Genomic DNA, 21,845 nt, shown 5'->3' with positions numbered 1-21,845 from the left:
AGCCGGCAGTTTGTGGTGTCGATAGTAGCCACTTTATGTTCAGCATTGTTAATTCCTGAGGGCTGCACATTTTCTGTATCCTTTTTGATATTGTCACATGACAGCACGGTGGCATAGTGGTTAGCACTGTTGCCTCACAGCGCCAGGGACCCGGGTTCGAATCCGGCCTCGGGCGACTGTCTGTGTGGAGTTTGCACATTCTCCCCATGTTTGCGTGGGTTTCCTCCGGGTGCTCCGGTTTCCTCCCACAGTCCAAAGATGTGCGGGTTAGGTTGATTGGCTATGATAAAAAATTGATCCTTAGTGTTAGGGGGATTAAATACGTGGGGTTACGGGGATCGGGTGGGATATGTGTCGGTGCAGGCTCGATGGGCCGAAATGGCCTCTATCTGCACTGTGGGGTTTCTGTGATTCTGTGATTCTGTGACACCATTCCTACAAAACATGTCTCACTTAAATCAGTGTCCTCAATTACATTAACTCGTTGCCCTTTCTTAGTTTTTACTTTTGAAAAGCATTGTTTGGCAAAGTGATTCTTTCCATGACATTTTGTGCACATTTTTTGAAACGCTGGACATTGTTTTAACTGGTGTTTGTAACCACAGTGTTTACAATTAAAAATTCCTTCCTCCGATTGCTTTTCACTTCTGTTCTGCCCATGTTTCTTCCCCTTGTAGGACACAGCACCGACAGCAGCACTTACTGCAATCGCATCATCATTGATTTCACTGAAAGTCTTGGCATACTTTTGAGCTAGCTCGCTAGCTTGGCATATTTTCACAGCAGTTTCCAATGTTAGTTCGGTTTCTCTCAACAGACGTTCCCTGACTTTTTTATCATGAATACCAAACACAATCTGGGCACGAATAATGGATGCTTTCAGCTCAGAGAAATTACATGTCTGTGCTTTCAGTTTCAGATCAGTCAAAAAGCTATTAAAAGTCTCATTTTGCTGCTGTGTCCGAGAACGGAAGATGTACCTCTCATAGGTTTCATTCTTTTTGGGAGAACAATGTGTATCAAACTTCTTTAGCACATCGTCTAATGTTTTTCTGTTCTCCTCTGGATTAAATACAAATGTATTAAAAACCTCTATTGCCTGTGGGCCTGCAACCGTGAGCAGCAACGCTATTTTCCTTGCGTCTGGCTTCGTACCGTACCCGATGGCAGCAATGTAGAGTTCAAATTGTTGTTTAAAAGTCTGCCAATTGTAGTCGACATTTCCTGTGAGTTTCAAACGCTCTGGTGGCTTCAAATTCTCCATGTCACATTGCACAATATTCAGCAAATCTTACCAATCCTGGTACCATGTTATGTTCATTAATAACTAGTCGTATTTATTAAGAACAGCTAGCTTTTGCTAGACACTTTATTGAGCACATGTGGACTAGGTACAGTATCTGTAGAGGCCTCCATCTTGACTGCTGCCTTGTGGGTAGCCTAGTGCATCCTGGGTAGCCTACTCTTATATACATACAGCACCACCTAGTGTACCATTCCAGAATGACAGGTTACTGATCATTACAGGAAAGATTGAACAGGTTGGGTCTTTCTGCTATAGAAGAGAGAGGACTTAGATGAGGCCTGATAGAGATCTTGAAATTTATGAATGGGTTGGACAGGGTAGATGTGGAGAGAATGTTTACACTTGTGGGAGAATGCAACACTTGTTGTCATAAATACAAGATAGTTTTCCAATAGGGAAATAAGGAGCAATGTCTGTACTCAGAGAGTGGATAGAATGTGGAACTCACTACCACAGGAAGTGGTTGAGGAAAATAGTTTAGATTCTTTCAGAATGAAACTAGACGAGTAAATGCTAGAAAGGGGAATAGAAAGATATTCCGAGAGGCTGCGATGATGTAGATGCAATGAAGAGACTGGTGTGGAGCATGAACACCAACACACACTGATTGGGCCGAATGGCCTGTTTGTGTGTTGTAGATTCCATGTAATATAATCCCCTGAACTACAGCTCAGCTCTGTCTGCCTACCTAGTGACCAGGCTCTTACTCTGGAAGCTGCGAATCAATTGCTGCCCTCAATCGCTGAAGGGACTCTTTACAGAAGAGCTCAGAGTGAAAGCAGTAAACTAATGGTCCTGTCCCGAAAGACAATGTGGGAAATGCCAGTCAGAAACAGCGCCGAGTCCTGAACACAGTGCTTGGCCCGCCGCTAGCTGTATCTTCAGATCTCCAGCGATTGCTGGTGTAATTCAGTGGATGGCAGTCTGGGGCTGAATATTACATTCCTGGGCTGGAGACACTGGGAGCCGCCCCTGGGCTGCGCTCAGCTATTTCTGATTATTAATGAATTGAATAATTGCGGTAATCGGATATTTCAGCGCGTTCTTCACCTGCTCTCTGAACTTGGACTGGGTCACCCCATAAATAAATGTGTTTGTGCAGCAACTTAAATTCCGCAGCATAAATCCGACTCGGTGAAAGATAAATAAAGAATCTGTGTAATAAGTGGTTCCTGTAATGGTATAATATAAGAAAAATATAACATAGGCCAGCCACAGCAGTATGAAGCTGGCGGATATGGTGAAGAGTAAAATCATAGACTTCCTTCTGCTCTCCATCTCTGGGTCTCTGTCATTCTCTCCCTTGCTCTCACCCCTCAGTCCCTTACGGACCCGACCGGCCACTAAAATGTGTCTGACTGTCAGAGCGTTGAGCAACAGAATTAAAGCGAATGGGAGCAATGGGGTTAAAACCGTATTAAACCAGTCAAATCCCACCCACCCGGGCTCAGTAAAATAGCTCAGGATTGTGTCACAGTTCCACGGCACATTGTCAATTATTCTCCTGGGTTTATATATAAAGTAGAAGGGAATGTTTTTTAAACAGTGCAGAATGCCAGTTGTTGCCAGAACCACAGCCGCAGTTTTCTCGGTGCAATATTTAGTTTTCAGCTTCTGGCAACAAATGGCCACAAATCGATCAAAGGTGAAAGTGACGGTGAACCAGACAGAACAGTCTGTTGCTGCACAGGACAGGACAACGAGAACACTACACACAGGGGTGATGGACAGGAAAGATCCTGGGAAATAAAAAATTCTGATCCTCCTCAGTATGACCTCAGTGACAATGGCCAGGAGATCTGCCGCTGCCATGGCCGCCAGGTAGCGAGTGGTGCAGGTGGAGAGTCCGCACTTTCCCTGGGACAGGATCACAATCGCCAGCAAATTCACTGTAAAACACAGAAGGGAAAAGAGACTGGAAATTACTGAGCACACATTCTCCGTGACTGAGCCCAGACAGTAAGGGCTGGAATTTAACACCCCAAAAATGGCGGGTTGGGGTCGGGTCAGAGGTGAAAATTGAACAATATCCTCCTGACCCCAACCCGCCTGCAACCCACCCACTTCCGAGTTTACCGGAGACGGGACAGGGGGCGGGCAGCGAACCGCTCCCAGGAGGCGGGTTGGTAAGTTAACATTTTAATGAGGCGGGCAGCCTCTGATTTTACCTGTTTCACAGGTTTATCTACGGCAGGCCAGGCTTCCTGGGCCTCGGGAATGATTTCACCCCCACCCCCAACTCTACCCGTTGCCCGACCCCCCCATGGATAGAAACCTGGGGCTCGATTTTGCCATTGGGGGCAGGGCTCGGGGCGGGTCAGTTGTTTTTTGTGTCCTGAACCCGACTCCAAGGTGACGTGGGAAAAAAGTGCGATTTGCCCCTAATTGGGCAATTGATTTCCAGCGTGTGGGAACCCCTGGCCCAATTAGTTTTACCATCCTGAAAGCCAACTCCGATGACATCATCAATGCTGCTGGATTTAAGGCCTGCAATCAGCCTTGCTTCTTCTGGAGACTGCAAACTTTATGCCCATTGCTGTGATCGCTTCATTCAGCAACTATGTCCAGCAGTAGGCCAAAGTGTTCTCCACGGTTCGATGACGCCGCCCTGCAAGCTCTGGTGGAGGGAGCAAGAGCAAATAAGGAGGTGCTCTTCCCTTTCTCAGGGAGGAAGAAGCCTCCCCAGCAGACTAAAGCTGCGTGGATGCAAGTGGCCCAGGAGGTCAACTCTTTGTCTATGTGCCGCAGAACCTTGGCTGCAGTGCCGGAAGAGGTTTCATGACCTTCTGCGCACAGGAAAAGTGAGTATGATTTTCCCATCACCCTCAATTTGATCCTCACTGCCTCTCCTCACCAGCACTCAGCTTTGACAAACTCTTCCTTCACATCCCACTTAACACTGACATTCCTGCATCCTTACCCATTCCCTCTCTCTGTATGTTCACATTCACTTAACTATTCGACTATGCAGCCCTCACACTCCCTATCACTGTGATGCTATGAAAGCAACTTACAACACACATGGAGGGCCCTTGGTCTTGCCACCTCACTCCATCTTTGTGTCCTTCTAAGCATCTATTCTATGGATTCTCTAAACTCACTCCACCATTCTCACACAAACTCCACTTGTGTCCCTCATTGCAGGAAAAGAGAGCCCACAATAAGAGGGAAAGAGCGAGGACAGGAGGAGGGCCACCCTCAAAAGTGCAGCTCGCCACTTCGGAGGAGGCGGCCCTGGAGATCGTGGGAGTGGAGGAGGATGCGCCTGTGGGGGACGGACAGACGGGTGCATCAGAGCAAGCTGGTGACAGAATAGTTTTTCATCTCTCTCATTGACATTGCATGAGTCACTGATAATGATTCTGATGCTCTAACAGATTGACTTATGATCATCTGCGATATTCAATGTGCATGTAATCTTGACCACACATCTCTCACTCTTTCCTGCACTCCCCCACAGGACCATCGACACACACTGTCCGCACTGTCCAGGAGGAAGAGCCTGAGCTTCCAGACTCCTCAGAGGGAGCTGCAACCTCTGAGGGCGCTGCATCAGCAGAATTAAGCGCACACATCACCAGCGCAGACACTCATACCTCAGTGGGACCTTCCGGACATAGAGTAGGGTTGTCACCTGGTGTATCACAGCTCACAAGTGAGCATCAGCAGATAGTGGAGACAGGGACAGCAGTGGAGACAGGGACTGTAAGATTCGCAAAATTGAACATTGTCCTATAAGGGTCTATTGGCAGAAAAGGCCTGAATTTTTAAAGACTGTTTTAAAAGAAGCCCAGGAAAATGGGCACACAAAATGGCCGCCAGACCCCGTGACCAGCTTTTGGGACATTTTAAAATGGTTTCTGCAGTCCCCAGACAGCCTTTGTGGATTCAGCCCACAGTAAGTTCTGGAAGGCCGTTTCGGAGAAAACGAAACCAGACAGAACCCCATACATATGGATTGGATGCAGATCCAGTTAGATTGGCCTGTAGATAAAGGCCATCTAAATGTTTACCCAGACAAAGGGAAACAGCTTCAAATTCATAGGGGGAACATCAAGACCCAGTAAAGACATCAAGAGGACATTAAAGACAATACAAGGTCATTCCAGACCAGAGATGGCCGTTACCGGCCATCCCGAAAGTACTTTAAACATAATAACTACCCCGCTGTGCTACAAGCCCGCCAAAAGTTAAACAAAGACTAACCTTGATGTGGCGGGAGATAAGGGCCTCGATGAGAAGTATAATTGGGGACCCAGGGATAGCTAACGGAATGCTTCGCTTAGCCTTTCGCCTTTAGCTACGCTTAGCCTTTCAAGGAAGCCTTTCGGTAGCGGGAAGACAATGGAGAACTTCGTGGATCGGCCATTGAGGAACGTCGATCCGGAGACCAGTCAAGAAGGTGATTCGAGTCTGCATCCAGCCCCGGGGTAGCTATCAGGAGACCATCGATACACCCCGGGCCATTGACGAGACAAAGGACAATGACCCTCCTCGGAGAAACTCATATAAAGATGGTCAAACAGTTGGTCTCTCCTCACACCGACGTCCAGGCCTGCTAACATCCAGCCCGTCCATGACCTTCACCTCGAGGGAGAAGAGAGTGTGTCGCAGCCCACTGCGTTCCACTGACCACGTGGAGACAGGACGCCTGAGAGGATCAAAACGCAGACCTTTCAAAACCTTATACTTTCTAACTGGATGGGTGAGCATGTTTCTGGCCCCTCATAATCTGATCTAGATAGGTTTAGGGGGTGGGCATTTCAGGGGATAATTAATAATGAGTTGTTGTCCCTCGATGTTCCGTGTGTTTCCCCATTTCCTGATGATATTTGTAAAGTATAATATGCCTGTATATATCTTAGTTAGTACTGTATTATGATTTGTTTTTTTCCCTCCCATGTACCCTTTTATTGACTTGCATTTGATTTGTTTCTTTATGCAATAAAATTTCACTTTGTTTTCATTAAACTTGGTCTATAGAGTATTCTCTGCATTGTAGTTCCTGCCTCAAAGTCCAGTGTATAGAACCTAAGGGGTGAGTGGGTTGAACCACTCAAAAGTTCACTGTGCAAGAGAGAGAGGCCTCTGGAGAGAGAAACCTCTGCGATCTAAAACCCCTTATAGGACAGCAGTGAAGAGTCCTCGTCGGAGGGCAATGGATGCTCCCAGCTCCGCTCCCCTGCATGTCGAACCTGTGCCTCTGGGTCCATCCAGAAGGAAAGCGGTGCTGGAACTTCAGGAGCAGGTGCAGGAGTCTCTGAGAGGTTTTGTCTCCAGGGTCACTGTGAGTGTGGAGCTAATGGAGGAGTCCATCACTAACATGAACAGAGCATTTGTGGAGGCGTTGGCACATGAACGCCTCACCACGGAAAGGATGGCAACCTCCGTGGAAAGGATGGCTGCCTCCATGTTAAGGCTGGCTACCGTAGAGGAGAGGATGGCTACGTCCATGAAGGAGCTTAGTCGCCAGGGTATTGAAAACATGGTAATTGTTCAGAACAGCCTGAAATCTCTTGAGCAGCGATGGTCAGCTATTGAGCAAACAAACCAGACCTTCATGCAAGTCCTCTGGAGTAGGACTTCCAGTGCAGAAATGGCTCCTCATGACCCCCCTGCAGTGCCCAGCCACTTGCTAGCTCTGAAGTGTGACCGGCCCATGAGAGGGATGTTGTTGGCATACAACAAGGAAATGGGGGCTCCTCTCCAAGCGCTCACACGACCATGCCACTGCAAAGCCCTCAGTCAGAGCCCCACCAAAGTCCCCACCCAACTGAGATCGGCGTCTCAACCCTTGCACAGCCGCAGGGGCAGCAGACTGTTGCCGAGCCCTCACAGGCGCGCAACCCCAGAGGACGCCCGCCAAAGGTGTTGAGACAGGAGCAGCAAGAATGTGAGCAGGGGGTCCTCCCCATCTCAAAATCAAATCAAATCAAATCAACTTTTATTGTCATTGTTAGTGCACAAGTGCAGTACAATGAAATGTAGGCTTGCGGCTCAGCCACAGGGGCAGCACTACATAGAAACATACGTAAGAGGAAGGGAATGCACAAGTATTCACAAGGGTAGTCACTTGGGTGTAATGTGTTTATTTTTAAAATGCCATCAGTTGCTTATTGTCATATAAAATTCTGATGGCAAACTGTTGCAGTTGTGGCATGTGTCATTTCGCAAATGGAACTTCCACATTGAGGGCTTAGAGCGACTTGTAGTTGTCAGTATGTTGGTCAGAGTGATAGGAATCTGCAGGTTATTAGCCATTGTCGATGATCTGATAAGAAGGTGCGAGGCCCAAGTGTTTTATTGTGCAGTCTAAGCAAATCTGACCTAGATGAGTGCGTCCATTGCATCCCGGGCAGCAATGTGGTCGCAAGCTGGCGCCTTCTGTCCTGTGCAGCTTCAGGTGGGTGAGCAGCAGCTTGGCACTCCTGTTGTTGATGCTGCTGTTGGTGCTGCTGTTGTTCCTGGTTCTGCTGCTGCCGCGGCTGGTCTTCGTCTGAATCTGATGTCCAGGAGGAAAGGAAAAAACTGGATCCCATGCTTCTGCTTTATGCCTCAATTGAGGAAGCGCTCAGTCAAGGTGGCGAGAGGGGTTTCCCAGGAGGTCACACTGGAAATGGGTGTCAGGCTCCAAACTTCCAGAACAATGAGTAGGCCTGCAAAAAGTTCCCCCAGATCTGAGACAACAAAGTTCTGCCACCTGCCAATGATGATTGCTGAAAAGTCCTTTTTAATGGTGGAGCTACAGCTGTTAGCAAGCAATCAACATGTGATGCCGCCAGGATTCACTGGCGTGTTCCAGAGGAGGCGTGCAGGACGTGGCAAAAGGGGTAAAATCAGAAAGGCCTCTCAAAATGGGATTATAGAGGAAATTAAGTGGTTGTTTGGGCCTTAAGGGTATATCCCGCCTCTTGGAGGCGGGATGGAAACGGGTTCGAAAACACGCATGCAGGAAAATTGCTCGGAGGCGCAATGGAGGCAGGATCGGGCCCGCCTGCCATTTTTTGCGATTTTACAACCTCACATGCCTCCAATCCCACCTCCTCGGGCCTGGCAAAATCGAGCCCCTGGGATCGGGTTCGGACATCCGATTGGTCACACACACGGGACCTTTCAAACCCCAGGGACCGGTCACACCCCCGGGACCGGTCACACCCCTGGGACTGGTCATACCCCTGATACTGGTCAAACCCCCAGGACCAGTCACACCCCCGGGACCGGTCAAACCCCCAGGACCGGTCACATCCCCGGGACCGGTCAAACCCCCGGGACTGGTCAAACCCCCAGGACCGGTCAAATCCCCAGGACCGGTCAAACCCCCAGGACCTTTCAAACCCCCAGGACCTGTCACACCCCTGGGACCGGTCACACCCCCGGGACTGATCAAACCCCCAGGACCGGTCAAACCCCCAGGACCTTTCAAACCCCCAGGGCCTGTCACACCCCTGGGACCGGTCACACCCCCGGGACTGATCAAACCCCCAGGACCGGTCAAATCCCCAGGACCGATCACACACCCGGGACTGGTCGCACCCCTGGGACTACTCAAACCCCCGGGACTGGTCAAACCCCCAGGACCGGTCAAACCCCCGGGACCGGTCAAATCCAGGGACCGATCAAACCCCCAGGACCGGTCAAACCGCCAGGACCGGTCACACCTCCGGGACCGGTCAAACCACCGGGACCGGTCACACCCCCGGGACCGGTCAAACCACTGGGACCGGTCACACCCCCGGGACTGGTCAAACCCCCGGGACAGGTCACACCCCCGGGACAGGTCACACCCCCGGGACCGGTCACAACCCCGGGACCGGTCACATCACCGGGACCGGTCACACCCCCGGGACTGGTCAAACCCCCAAGTCCGTGATCGGACACACAGCGGGTTCAGACGCCTCATCCAAACCAGTTTCATCCATTGTCACTACCTGGTCCTCCCACCCCATCCGATTGGAAGCCCAACTCACAATCAAGCTGACTTCCGGGGTGGGGAACCAATCAAGGACAAAGAATGTACGTTGTGGAGTTGAGACACCCCAATGTCCAGGAATACCTGGACTTCCAGGTAACCTGTCTGATATTCTGCATCCACCCTGTACCCTCCGACCATCGTACATAACCCGCCTCTGTTAATATCCAGGAGCAAGTATATGAGCAAATGCAAAATACTGAGACTGCTGTCAATCTGATAAGAATATAAGAACATAAGAAATAGGAGCAGGAGTAGGCCATTCGGCCCTTCGAGCCAGCTCCGCAATTCAATGAGATCATGGCTGATCTTCTGCCTCAATTCCATTCACTGGCCTTATCGCCATATCCCTTGATGCCCTTACTAGTCAGAAATCTATCGACCTGTTTCGAATATACCCAATGACTGAGCCTCCACAACCCTCTGGGGTAGAGAATTCCAAAGATTCACCACCCTCTGTGTGAAGAAATTTCTTCTCATCTTTTCCTGATTGACCTACCCTTTTTCCTGAGGCTGTGGCCCCTAGTTCTCAGCTCCCGAGCCAAGGGAAGCATTCTCCCAGCATCCACCCTATCAAGCCCTGTAATAATTCTGTATGCGTCAATGAGATCCCCTCTCATTCTTCTGAATTCAAAAGTTTACTCAATCTCTTCTCATACGACAGTCCCGCCATCCCAGGAATCAATCTCGTGAACCTCTGCTGAACTCACTCTATGGCAAGTATATCCTTCCTTAGGTAAGGAGACCAAAATTGTACACAGTACTCCAGGTGTGGTCTCACCAAGGCCCTATAGAATTGGAGTAAGACTTCTTTACTCCTGTACTCAAATCCTCTTGTAGTGAAGGCCTGCATACCATTTGCCTTTCTAATGGGTTGCTGCACCTACACATTTACTTTCAGTGACTCATGTACAAGGACACAGGTCACTTTGAGCATCTGCATTCCCCAATCTTTCGCCATTTAGGAAATATTCTGCCTTTCTGTTTTTTCTACCAAAGTGGATAACTTCACATTTATCCACATTATAATCCATCTGACATGTCCTCGCCCACTCACTGAGCCTGTCGAGATCCCCTTGAAGCCTCTTCACATCCATTTCGTAACTGACACTGCCACCGAACTTTGTGTCATCAGCAAATTTGGAAATGTTACATTTAGTCCCCTCATCCAAATCATTGATATAGATTGTGAATAGCTGGGGCCCAAGCACCGATCCTTGCGGTACCCCATTAGTCACAGCCTGCCATCCTGAAAAAGACCCATTTATCCCTACTCTTTGTTTTCTGTCTGTTAACCAATTCTCAATCCATGCAAGTATATTACCCCCAATTCCATGTGCCCTAATATTGTTCACCAACCTCTTGTGTGGGACTTTATCGAAGGCCTTCTGAAAATCCAAATACACCACATCTACTGGTTCCCCTTTGTCTACTCCACTAGTTACATCCTCAAAGAACTCCAATAGGTTTGTCGAACAGGACTTCCCTTTCATAAATTATGTTGACTATGCCCAATCTCACTATTAGTTTCTAAGTGCCCAGTTATTGCATTCTTTATAATAGATTCCAGCATTTTCCAAACTACTGATGTGAGACTAACAGGTCTGTAGTTCCCCGTTTTCTCTCTCCCTCCTTTCTTAAACAGCGGGGTTACATTTGCTATCCTCCAATCTGCAGGAACAGTTCCAGAATCTATAGAACTTTGGAAGATGACAACCAATGCGTCCACTATCCCAATGGTCACCTCTTTCAAAACTCTAGGATGTAGGTCATTCGGGCCTTGAGATTTATTGACTTTTAGTCCCATTAATTTTGCTAGTACTGTTTTTTACCAATAATATTTTCTTTAAGTTCCTCATTCTCGCCACACCCTTGGTTTTCTTGTATTTCTGGGAGGTTTTTTGTGTCTTCCTCCGTGAAGACAGAAACAAAGTATTTATTTAATTTCTCAGCCATTTCCTCATTCCCCATTATAAATACTCCCGTCTCTGACTGTAAAGGATCTACATTCACCTTCGCCAGACATTTCCTTTTCACATACCTATAGAAGCTTTTACAATGCACTTTTATATTTTTCGCTAGTTTGTGCTCGTATTTATTTTCCCTTTCTTTATCAATTTCTTGGTCCCCCTTTGTTGATTTCTAAAAAGATCTCAATCACCAGCTGACTGCTTTTTCTGGCAACATTATAGGCTTCCTCCTTTGACTTAATACTAGCTTTAATTTAATAATAAAGTCAATGCTGAAAACACTCAGTGGGTCAGAACTGGAAGATATCAGAGATTAACAGTATTAAAGCAATGATAGAGGCAGAGAAAGGCGCGGTTGCATAAAGAAAGAAAAATATCTGCGATTGGTTGGATGGCAGCTGTAATTCAATGACAAAAGGGATTATGGTGCAAGGCGAATGGGACAATTAAAGAAATAAAAGATGGGTCTAGAGGAGGTGTAAATGGTTACAGCAGAATAACAAGGGGGAGGGGTAGTAGAGTACATGTGGCAGAGAAGGTTGGGTAAACCCCAGGTGTTTCGACCAGCCCGCTGGCCGTGTACCGAGATCGCCACCCCAAGCCCCAGCCCACACCTCCTCCACTCCCACTGGCCGTGTACCGGGATCACCACCCCAAGCCCCAGCCCACACCTCCTCCACTCCCACTGGCCGTGTACCGAGATCGCCACCCCAAGCCCCAGCCCACACCTCCTCCACTCCCACTGGCCGTGTACTGGGATCGCCACCCCAAGCCCCAGCCCACACCTCCTCCACTCCCAGCGGCCATGTACCGGGATCACCACCCCAAGCCCCAGCCCACACCTCCTCCACTCCCACTGGCCGTGTACTGGGATCGCCACCCCAAGCCCCAGCCCACACCTCCTCCACTCCCAGCGGCCGTGTACCGGGATCGCCACCCCAAGCCCCAGCCCACACCTCCTCCACTCCCACTGGCCGTGTACTGGGATCGCCACCCCAAGCCCCAGCCCACACCTCCTCCACTCCCAGTGGCCCTGTACCGGGATCGCCAACCCAAGCCCCAGCCCACACCTCCTCCACTCCCACTGGCTGTGTACCGGGATCGCCACCCCAAGCCCCAGCCCACACCTCCTCCACTCCCACTGGCCTTGTAACGGGATCGCCACCCCAAGCACCAGCCCACACCTCCTCCGCTCCCACTGGCCGTGTACCGGGATCACCACCCCAAGCCCCAGCCCACACCTCCTCCACTCCCACTGGCCGTGTACCGGGATCACCACCCCAAGCCCCAGCCCACACCTCCTCCACTCCCAGTGGCCGTGTACCGGGATCACCACCCCAAGCCCCAGCCCACACCTCCTCCACTCCCACTGGCCGTGTATCGGGATCGCCACCCCAAGCCCCAGCCCACACCTCCTCCACTCCCACTGGCCGTGTACCGGGATCGCCACCCCAAGCCCCAGCCCACACCTCCTCCACTCCCAGTGGCCGTGTACCAGGATCACCACCCCAAGCCCCAGCCCACACCTCCTCCACTCCCACTGGCCATGTACCGGGATCACCACCCCAAGCCCCAGCCATCACCTCCTTCACTCCCACTGGCCGTGTACCGGGATCGCCACCCCAAGCCCCAGCCATCACCTCCTCCACTCCCACTGGCCTTGTAACGGGATCGCCACCCCAAGCACCAGCCCACACCTCCTCCACTCCCACTGGCCGTGTACCGGGATGACCACCCCAAGCCCCATCCCACACCTCCTCCACTCCCACTGGCCTTGAACCAGGATCGCCACCCCAAGCCCCAGCCCACACCTCCTCCACTCCCACTGGCCGTGTACCGGGATCACCACCCCAAGCCCCAGCCCTTCCTCCTCCACTGGCCATGTACCGGGATCGCCACCCCAAGCCCCAGCCCACACCTCCTCCACTCCCACTGGCCATGTACCGGGATCGCCACCCCAAGCCCCAGCCCACACCTCCTCCACTCCCACTGGCCGTGTACCGAGATCGCCACCCCAAGCCCCAGACCACACCTCCTCCACTCCCACTGGCCGTGTACCGGGATCACCACCCCAAGCCCCAGCCCACACCTCCTCCACTCCCACTGGCCGTGTACCGGGATCGCCACCCCAAGCCCCAGCCCACACCTCCTCCACTCCCACTGGCCGTGTACCGGGCTCACCACCCCAAGCCCCAACCCACACCTCCTCCACTCCCACTGGCCGTGTACCGGGCTCACCACCCCAAGCCCCAGCCCACACCTCCTCCACTCCCAGTGGCCGTGTACCGGGATCGCCACCCCAAACCCCAGCCCACACCTCCTCCACTCCCAGTGGCTCTGGTGGAGCCATCCTCCATTACCAGCACATGTCGGCTGGGAAAACGGGAGCGGAGGTCGCGATCTGAAGTTTATAAACATAGTGTTGAGTCCGGAAGGCAATAAAATGCCTAACCGAAAAATACAGTGCTGTTCCTCATTGAGTTTAAAAGGGGAACCGTGCAGGGTGCCGAGAACAGAGAGTTCAGAGTGGGAGTGGGATGTAGAATTAAAGTGGCAAGTAAGCTGAAGCTCAGGGTCACACTTGCGGACTGAACGGAGGCGTTCAGCAAAGCAATTACTGCATTTAGTCCACCCAATGTACAGCAGACTGGATCGTGGGCAGCGAATATGAAAAACTAAATTGGTAGAAGTACAAGTAAATTAATCGTTCATGTGGATGGATAGTTTGCGGCTGGTGGGATGGAAAGAGGTAAAAGGCAGCAGTTGCATCTCCTGCGCTTGCATAAGAAGGTGCCAGGGAAGGGGAGCAGATGTTAGGGGTGACGGAAGAGTGGACCAGGGTGTTGCGAGGGCCGGGGGGATGGGAGGTCAGGGGATGATATGTTTGTTGGTTGCCTTAGCTGGACATGACGGAAATGGCAGAGGATGATCCATTGAATGTGAAGCTGGTGCAGTGGAAGCTGAGGACAAGTGGAACCCTATCTGGGTTCTTGCAGGGAGGGGAAGGGGTGATGGGAGCGATGCAGGATTGACACGGTCGAAGGCCCCATCAATCACAATGGAGGTGAATACTGGGCTGAGGAAATATGAAGACATTTCAGAAGCACTGGTGTGGAAGGTCGCATCGTCAGAACATATGCAATGGTGGCGGAGAAACTTTGAAAATAAAACAGAGCCCTTCCAGGAAGCGGGGTGAGAGGAAGTCTACTCAAGATTCTGTGGGAGTTGGTGGGATTATAGTAGATATTTGTGGACAGTTTAGCCCCTGAAATGGAGATCGAGAAGTCGAGGAAGGGAAGGGGAGACCACTGTGGTTCACCATTTACATATTATTCCTGTATTTAAAATGGAAGATAGAACAATTCCAAGGATCTACAGGCCAGTTGGCATAACGTCGATGGCAGGAAAGATAATGGAATCCTTACTCAAAAATGTAACAGAAAAACATCTAGAAACACAAAATATAATAACGAGTAGTCAGCAGGTATTCCAAAAGGGAATCATACAATGGTTACAGCACAGAAGGAGGCCATTCGGCCCATCGAGCCCGTGCTTACTCTCTGCACATGCACGGCAGCTAATCCCAATCCCCGCCCTTTCGCCGTAGCCCTGCAATTCTTTTCCTTCAGGTACTTAGCCCATTCCCTTTTGAAAGCCATGATTGAATCTGCCTCCACCACACTTTCAGACAGTGCATTCCAGATCAAAACCACTCGCTGCCTTAAAAAGTTTCCTTCATGTCGCCTTTGGATCTTAAACACAGCACCTAAAACCTGTGTGCTCTGGTTCTCGACCGTTCGACCAATGGGAACAGCTTCTCTCTATCTACTCTGACTAGACACCTCATGATTTTGATCACCTCTATCAAATCTCCTCTCAATCTTCTCTGCTCTAACGAGAACAACCCCAGCTTCTCTAGTATATCTGCGTAACTGAAGTCCCTCATCCCTGGAACCATTCTTGTAAATCTTTTCTGCACCCTCTCTAAAGCCTTCATGCCCTTCCTAAAGTGCGGTGCCCAGAATTGGACACAATACTCCAGTTGTTTTATAAATGTTTATCATAACTTCCTTGCTTTTGTAGAGGGGTACCGGTTAATAAATCATTTAAAGTAGCAACACATGTTAACAAGGCCATAAACATGCAGACAAAGCACTGGGGTTCATTTCTAGAAGAATAGAATCGTAAAGCAAAGAGGTTCACTTAATCTTACATAGAACCTTGGTTATACCACACTGAGCGCACTGTGTGCAATTCTGATCTCCATATTGCATAAAGGATATTAAGACACAGGAGAGGGTGCAATTTTGTTTACAAGGATGACACCAGAACAGAGACATTATAACCATCAGGAAAGATTGAACAGGCTGGGACTCCTTTCTTTACAAAAGACAAGGCTGAGGGGTGGCCTAATAGAGGCCTTGAAGTCACTAATAAATCCAATACGGAATTGAGGGGAAATGTCTTTACTCAGAGATTGGTTAGAATGCGGAACTCGGTACAACTTGGAGTACAACTTGGAGTACTTGAGGCGGACAGCAGAGATGAATTTAAGGGGAAGCGATAGAAGTACACGAGGTAGAAAGCAGTAGAAGGTTATGGTGATAGGGTGAGATGAAGAGGGGTGGGAGGAGGATCCTGTGGAGCATAAACACTGGCATAACCTAGTCGGGCCGAATGGCCTGTTTTGTGCTGTAAATTCTAAGGAGTTCTCTGTAACTTGAGTACAAATTAATCACTTTCATCAGTTCAGTTAATCATTGCGGATATTCAAGTGTTTTAATATTTGAAGCATTGCACTATTTATTTCATTATTATCAATGTATTAATGCTATTATTTACTGCCCCCAGGACTGATCTCTGTATTATGAAAACCTGATATGCATGTTCTTCAGTTATACGTGTCTCTCCTCGCAGGGACTCACCTCACTGAGCTAAGGCCAGAGATCGTTGCAGGTTACCTGTGTAGAGTCTCTGAATCAGAGATAAGAACTGGTTCATCAAACCTTAATCAGTTACAGAAGTGGAATTATCAATAACCACAGCCCAATATTCATCCCGTCTAACGGTAACATAATGAAACTCAGCACTCATGACCCACAGATTCTCAGGACTGTGTTGGGGGAAGGGGATTAATCAGCACCAAAACAATTAAAGTGTTTACAATAACTATACATAGAGTAAGAATAAGTCATTATACAGAGGATTTGAATACTGAAACACTGCTGTCCTGCTGGTTACCTGTCAGTAATTAGATAACATCTGTTTCTGTTGGTGCAGTTCAATAGGAAACAAAGCATTATCATTACATTTCACCTTATATATGAACAGAAGAACATAAGAAATAGGAGCAGGAATAGACCATATGGCCCCTCGAACCAGCTCCACCATTCAATAAGATCATGGCTGGTCATCGACCTCAATAGTCCTTTCCTGCCCGATCTCCATATCCCTGGATTTCCCTTGAGTCCAAAAATCCATCGATCTCAGTCTTGAATATTCTCGAAGTCTCAGCATTCACAGGCCTCTGGGGCAGAGAATTCCAAAGATTCACAACCCTCTGAATGAAGAATATCCTTCTCATCTCAGTCTCAAATGGCCTACCCCTTATCCTGAGACTATGCCCCCTAGTTCTAGACACTCCTGCCAGGGGATACAACCTCTCAGCATCTAACCCTGGCAATCCCCTTCAGAATCTTGTATGTTTCAATGAGATCACCTCTCATTCTTCTAGACTCCAGAAAGTATAGACCCATTCTACACAATCTCTCATCATAGGACAGCCCTCTCATCCCCAGAATCAATCTCGTGAACCTTCGCTGCAGCGCCTCATATGCTTATAACCAAACTTCTTCAACCAACAGCAAAAACCTTCCCCTTAGCCATTGATTACATTCGGAAAACACGAATGCAGTTCCATGAAGGGGAGAGATCAGTTATCTAAAGCAATAATTTCAAATTGGAACCGACTTGTTCCACTCCAGTTGGTGACCCACACTCAGTATAGTTCTAGTGACAGATAGTGCTGGTAGTTCATGGCCAATGGGGTTAGGTGTTCCACTCCGGTTAGTGACCCAAACTCAGTACAATTGATTGGCTATGATAAAAAATCATTGACCCTTAGTGTTAGGGGGACTAAATACGTGGGGTTACGGGGATAGGGTGGGATATGTGTTGGTGTAGGGGTTACGGGGATCGGGTAGGATATGTGTCGGTGCAGGCTCGATGGGCCGAAATGGCCTCTATCTGTACTGTGAGTTTTCTGTGATTTCTGTGATTCTGAATTCTACAGTGACTCACTAACTGCAGTGGAAAGCCTCATCCCAGTGGCCATGTATTACTGGGATGAGGTGTTCCACTGCAGTTAGTGAGTCACACTCAGTACAGTTCTACAATGAGAGACACTCCCAGTAATATATGGCCACTGGGATGAGGTGTTCCACTCGTTCGTGACCCACACTCAGTCAAGTTCTACAGTGACAGTCCCTTCCACTAATACCTTCTCTCACAGAGTTGCTTACACTGGGTCTGATTCAACAGTACACAATATTACACTAAAGGCAATAACTTCATAACACAGTGAGCCCGTGAGTTACAAACAGAATTTTACTTTCAGTTGAGGCAATGGAATAAAACCTCAGGAGTAATTCAGGACATTTGCCTAAACGAAATGTTATCACTGATCGGGTGTCTGTATAACGGTGACCACTAGATCAGGTTGTAACATTGGACTCATCAGTCACCTGCAAACTCATTTTTAATGTGGAAGCAAGTCATCCTCGGTTCCGAGGGACTGCCTAAGAAGAAGAACATTGTCAGTCACAGAGCAAAACCAGAGAACAGCTCACACACAGAATTACAAAATGTCAATGGTTATACTCACTTACCAGGAACACCAATGACGGCAATGATCATGTAGTATATTCCCTGCGCTTGCTGAAGTGGCCGATGCATTCTCTGTCCGAAGCGATTTTTCCCTTCGAGCTGCAGATAATCTCCCTGAATTAAACTGTGAGTCGGGACATTCCCAGAGCCTTTCATTTATACCCCGCATGATCTCCACGGGGATATTGAGGTTGCAACATCGCTGAAAATACTATTAAAAAAAGCATTTGAACAAACAGTTGACGACAGCCGAGTTAATTCCCTGCTGTGATGGAATATATTTAGTTCTGAGATTGAAATTGAAAGCTCCAAGGACCAGAGAATTCTGATGACATGAATTAACAAATGAAAATTGCCAGCTGCACTCTCCCAGCAATGGGGTTGTTGTTTCAAACACCACCAAGCCCATCTCTAGATCCCATATTGTTTCGGTGATGTCCTTCACTCTGCTGTGGCCATGCAGTAATTACATTCCAAATGTTAGGGTGCCCTCTCAGGGCTCTGCTGCACTCTGGGATGGGGCTGTCTGTCTTAACTGTGGCCATTTAGTTAAACAATTAAAGTGGGGAATTTGTGCCGATGGATCCTCAAACTAATACAGCCCCTCAAACTAATATAGTATCTCAAACTAATACACCCCCTCAAACTAATAGAGCACATCAACTATTACACCCCCTCAAACTAATACAGCCCCTCAAACTAATACAGTACCTCAAATTAACACAGCCCCTCCAACTAATAAAGTACCTCAAACTAATACCGCACCCTCAAACTATTACAGCTCCTCAAACCTATAGCTAGACCCGCCCACTGCCTCTCTGGTCCAAAGCCCTGTAATCTGGTGTTCCCACAAAATCACAGTGCATGGGATCTCGCTTGCCAGACACCATGAGGTCGTTACCAGGCTAACAAGATCTGATTGTACAGATTATTTGAACAGTTTAACAATGCGAACTCTAAATATATATTTAAAAGTCTTGGGTTTATTTCTGTTAAGTTAGTAATGGTCTATTAAATAAAGGCATGACAGGGCACCTCATGCCTGTGGAATGCACATCTTGTGCCATGTGGGATCTCCAGTACCTTCCCGTGTCCTGGACAACCACATGTGCAGGAGGTGTCGTCAGCTGGAGGAGCTTGAACTCCGGGTTTCGGAGCTTGAGCAGCAACTGGCGTCACTGCGGTGCATCCGTGAGGCTGAGAGCTTCGTGGATAGCATGTTTCAGGAGGTGATCACCACGCAGCTAAAAAGCGTGCAGGCAGAGAGGGAATGGGAGACCACCAGACAGACAAAGGAGGATCAGGCAAGTTTGCAGGAGTCCCCTGAGTGCATCTCACTCTCTAACCGGTATTCAGTTCTAAATACTGGAGAGTGAGATAGTTCATCTGGCAAGTACAGCCAGAGCCAAGTCCAGAGACCATGAATGGATCAACTGTGCAGTGTGTTTGAAGGGTGGTGGGGAGAAAGATCAGGAAAGCAATAGTGATAGGGTATTCAATAGTTAGGGGAATAGACAAGCGTTTCTGTGGCCGCTTACGTGAATCCAGGATGGTATGTTGCCTCCCTGGTGCCAGGGTCATGGATGTCACTGAGCGGCTGTAGAACATTCTGAGGGTGGAGGTTAAACAGCCAGAGGTCGTGGTCCATATCAGTACCAGTGACATATGTAGAAAGAGGGATGAAGACCTGCAGGCAGATTTTAGGGAGCTAGGAAAGAGATTAAAATCCGGACCACAAAGGTAGTAATCTTTGAATTACTCCCGGTGCCTGTGCTGGTGAGTATAGAAATAGGAGGGTACAGCAATGAATGCGTGGCTGGAGAGATGGTTCAGGAGGGAGGGCTTTAGATTCCTGGGACATTGGGACCGGTTCTCCGGGAGGTGGGACTTGTACAGGCCGGACAGGTTGCACCTCAACACAGCCGGTACCAGTGGCATCGACGGGGAAGGGGAGGGTTGTGGTTAGCTCGTAGTATTGTGGACGTTTTAAACTAATTTGGCAGGGGGTGGGCACCAGGCTGTAGCATTAGAAAGGAGAAACAAGGTGCACAAAGGATTGGGAGAGACAGATAGCACAAGAGTAATAAATAATAAGGTCATATGTGGGGTCAGACTAAGAGAATACAAGATAGGTTTACAATGCATGTGGGTAAATGCATGAAGTGTGGATAATAAGGTTGGTGAGCTGCAGGCGCAAATAGCCACATGGAAATATGATGTCGTAGTGATAACGGAGAACAGGCTCAAAAAGGGCAGGATTGGGGACTAAATATTCCGGGGAGGAGGTGTTCAAGAATGAAAGGGAAGGAATGAAAGCAGGTGGTGCGGCAGTATTGATTCAGGAGAATGTTACAGTGCTGGAGAGAGACGATGTCCTGGAGGGGTAAAGGACAGAACCTATTTGGTTAGATTTAAGAAATAATAGATGTGCAATTACACGACTAGGTATATTTTATAGGCCACCAACTAGTAGAAAAGATATAGAGGAGCAAACATGCTAAACAGCGAAAGCAGCGTACTATAGAAAGGGCTAAGCGATCCCATAATCAACGGATCTGATCAAAGCTTTGCAGTCCTGCCATATCCAGTCATGAATGTCGGTGGACAGATTCACAGAATTCACAGAAACCCCACAGTGCAGATAGAGGCCATTTCGGCCCATCGAGCCTGCACCGACACATATCCCACCCGATCCCCGTAATCCCTACACCAACACATATCCCACCCTATCCCTGTAACCCCACGTATTTAATCCCCCTAGCACAAAGGGTCAATTTTATCATAGCCAATCAACCTAACCTGCACATCTTTGGACTGTGGGAGGAAACCGGAGCACCCGGAGGAAACCCACGCAAACACGGGGAGAATGTGCAAACTCCACACAGACAGTCACCCGAGGCCGGATTCGAACCCGGGTCCCTGGCGCTGTGAGGCAACAGTGCTAACCACTATGCCACCGTGCTGCCCTTTAAACAACTAATTGACCATTAAACAACTAATGGGAGGAGGAGGCTCCAGGAATATCCCAATCCTGAATGAGTTCAAAAGACAACTCTGAAGCGTTTGCAACTATCTTCAATCTTAAGTGCCAAGTGGAGGATCCATATTGGCCTCCTTCTGAGGTCCCACCATCACGGAAGCCAGTCTTCAGCGAAATTCGATTCACTCCACGTGATAAGCAGAAATGGCTGAGCGCACTGGATACAGCAAAGGTTATGAGCCCTGACAACATCCCGGCTGTCGTGCTGAATACTTGTGCTCCAGAACTAACCGTGACTCTAGCCTAGCTGATCAAGGACAGGAAGACAATTGGCATCTATCCGACAATGTGGAAACCTGCCCAGATATGTCATGTCCATAAAAGCAGGACAAATCCAACCTGGCCAATTACCGCCCCATCAGTCTATTTTCAATCATCAGCAAAGTGATGGAAGGTGTCATTGACAGTGCTATCAAGCGGCACTTACTCAGCAATAAGCTGCTCACCAATACGCAGTTCCTGTTCCGCCAGGACTACTTGGCTCCCGACCTCATTTACAGCCTTGGTCCAAACATAGAAAAATGAGCTGAATTCCAGAGGTGAGAGTGACAGAATTTGACCGAGTATGGCATCATGGAGCCCTTGCAAAATTGAAGTTAATGGCAATCAGGGGGAAAACACTCCATAGGCTGGAGCCATAACGAGCACAAAGGAAGATGTTTGTGGTTGATGGAG

At 48.8% G+C, this 21,845-nt stretch overlaps 1 protein-coding gene across 1 annotated transcript; it reads right to left on the bottom strand.

Moving 5' to 3' along the window:
- Positions 1 to 1,345: 1,345 nt before the first annotated feature.
- Positions 1,346 to 18,239, bottom strand: LOC147083865 (putative G protein-coupled receptor 139). Its single transcript, XM_085980086.1, has 2 exons — positions 18,133 to 18,239; positions 1,346 to 3,195 (listed from the first exon to the last, which is right to left on the bottom strand). The coding sequence occupies exons 1-2, from the start codon at positions 18,197 to 18,199 to the stop codon at positions 2,294 to 2,296; spliced, it is 969 nt and encodes a 322-aa protein (XP_085836212.1). The 5' UTR covers positions 18,200 to 18,239; the 3' UTR covers positions 1,346 to 2,293.
- Between the last annotated feature and the right edge of the window lie 3,606 nt (positions 18,240 to 21,845).

The sequence above is a fragment of the Somniosus microcephalus genome, unplaced genomic scaffold, assembly GCF_052327205.1.
Source record: "Somniosus microcephalus isolate GS21.2 unplaced genomic scaffold, FLI_Smic_1.0 scaffold35, whole genome shotgun sequence".
Classification (NCBI taxonomy): Eukaryota; Metazoa; Chordata; class Chondrichthyes; order Squaliformes; family Somniosidae; genus Somniosus; species Somniosus microcephalus.
The sequence above is the reverse complement of the archived record's forward strand: the minus strand, read 5'-3'. Positions and strand labels throughout refer to the sequence as shown.

Bases quoted from the DNA above. Each gene is read 5' to 3' on its own strand.
- LOC147083865 (XM_085980086.1), bottom strand. From the start codon at position 18,199: ATGCATCGGCCACTTCAGCAAGCGCAGGGAATATACTACATGATCATT. The intron at 3,196-18,132 runs GTAAGTGAGTAT...TGTGTTTTACAG, and splicing joins TGCCGTCATTGGTGTTCCTG to TGAATTTGCTGGCGATTGTG.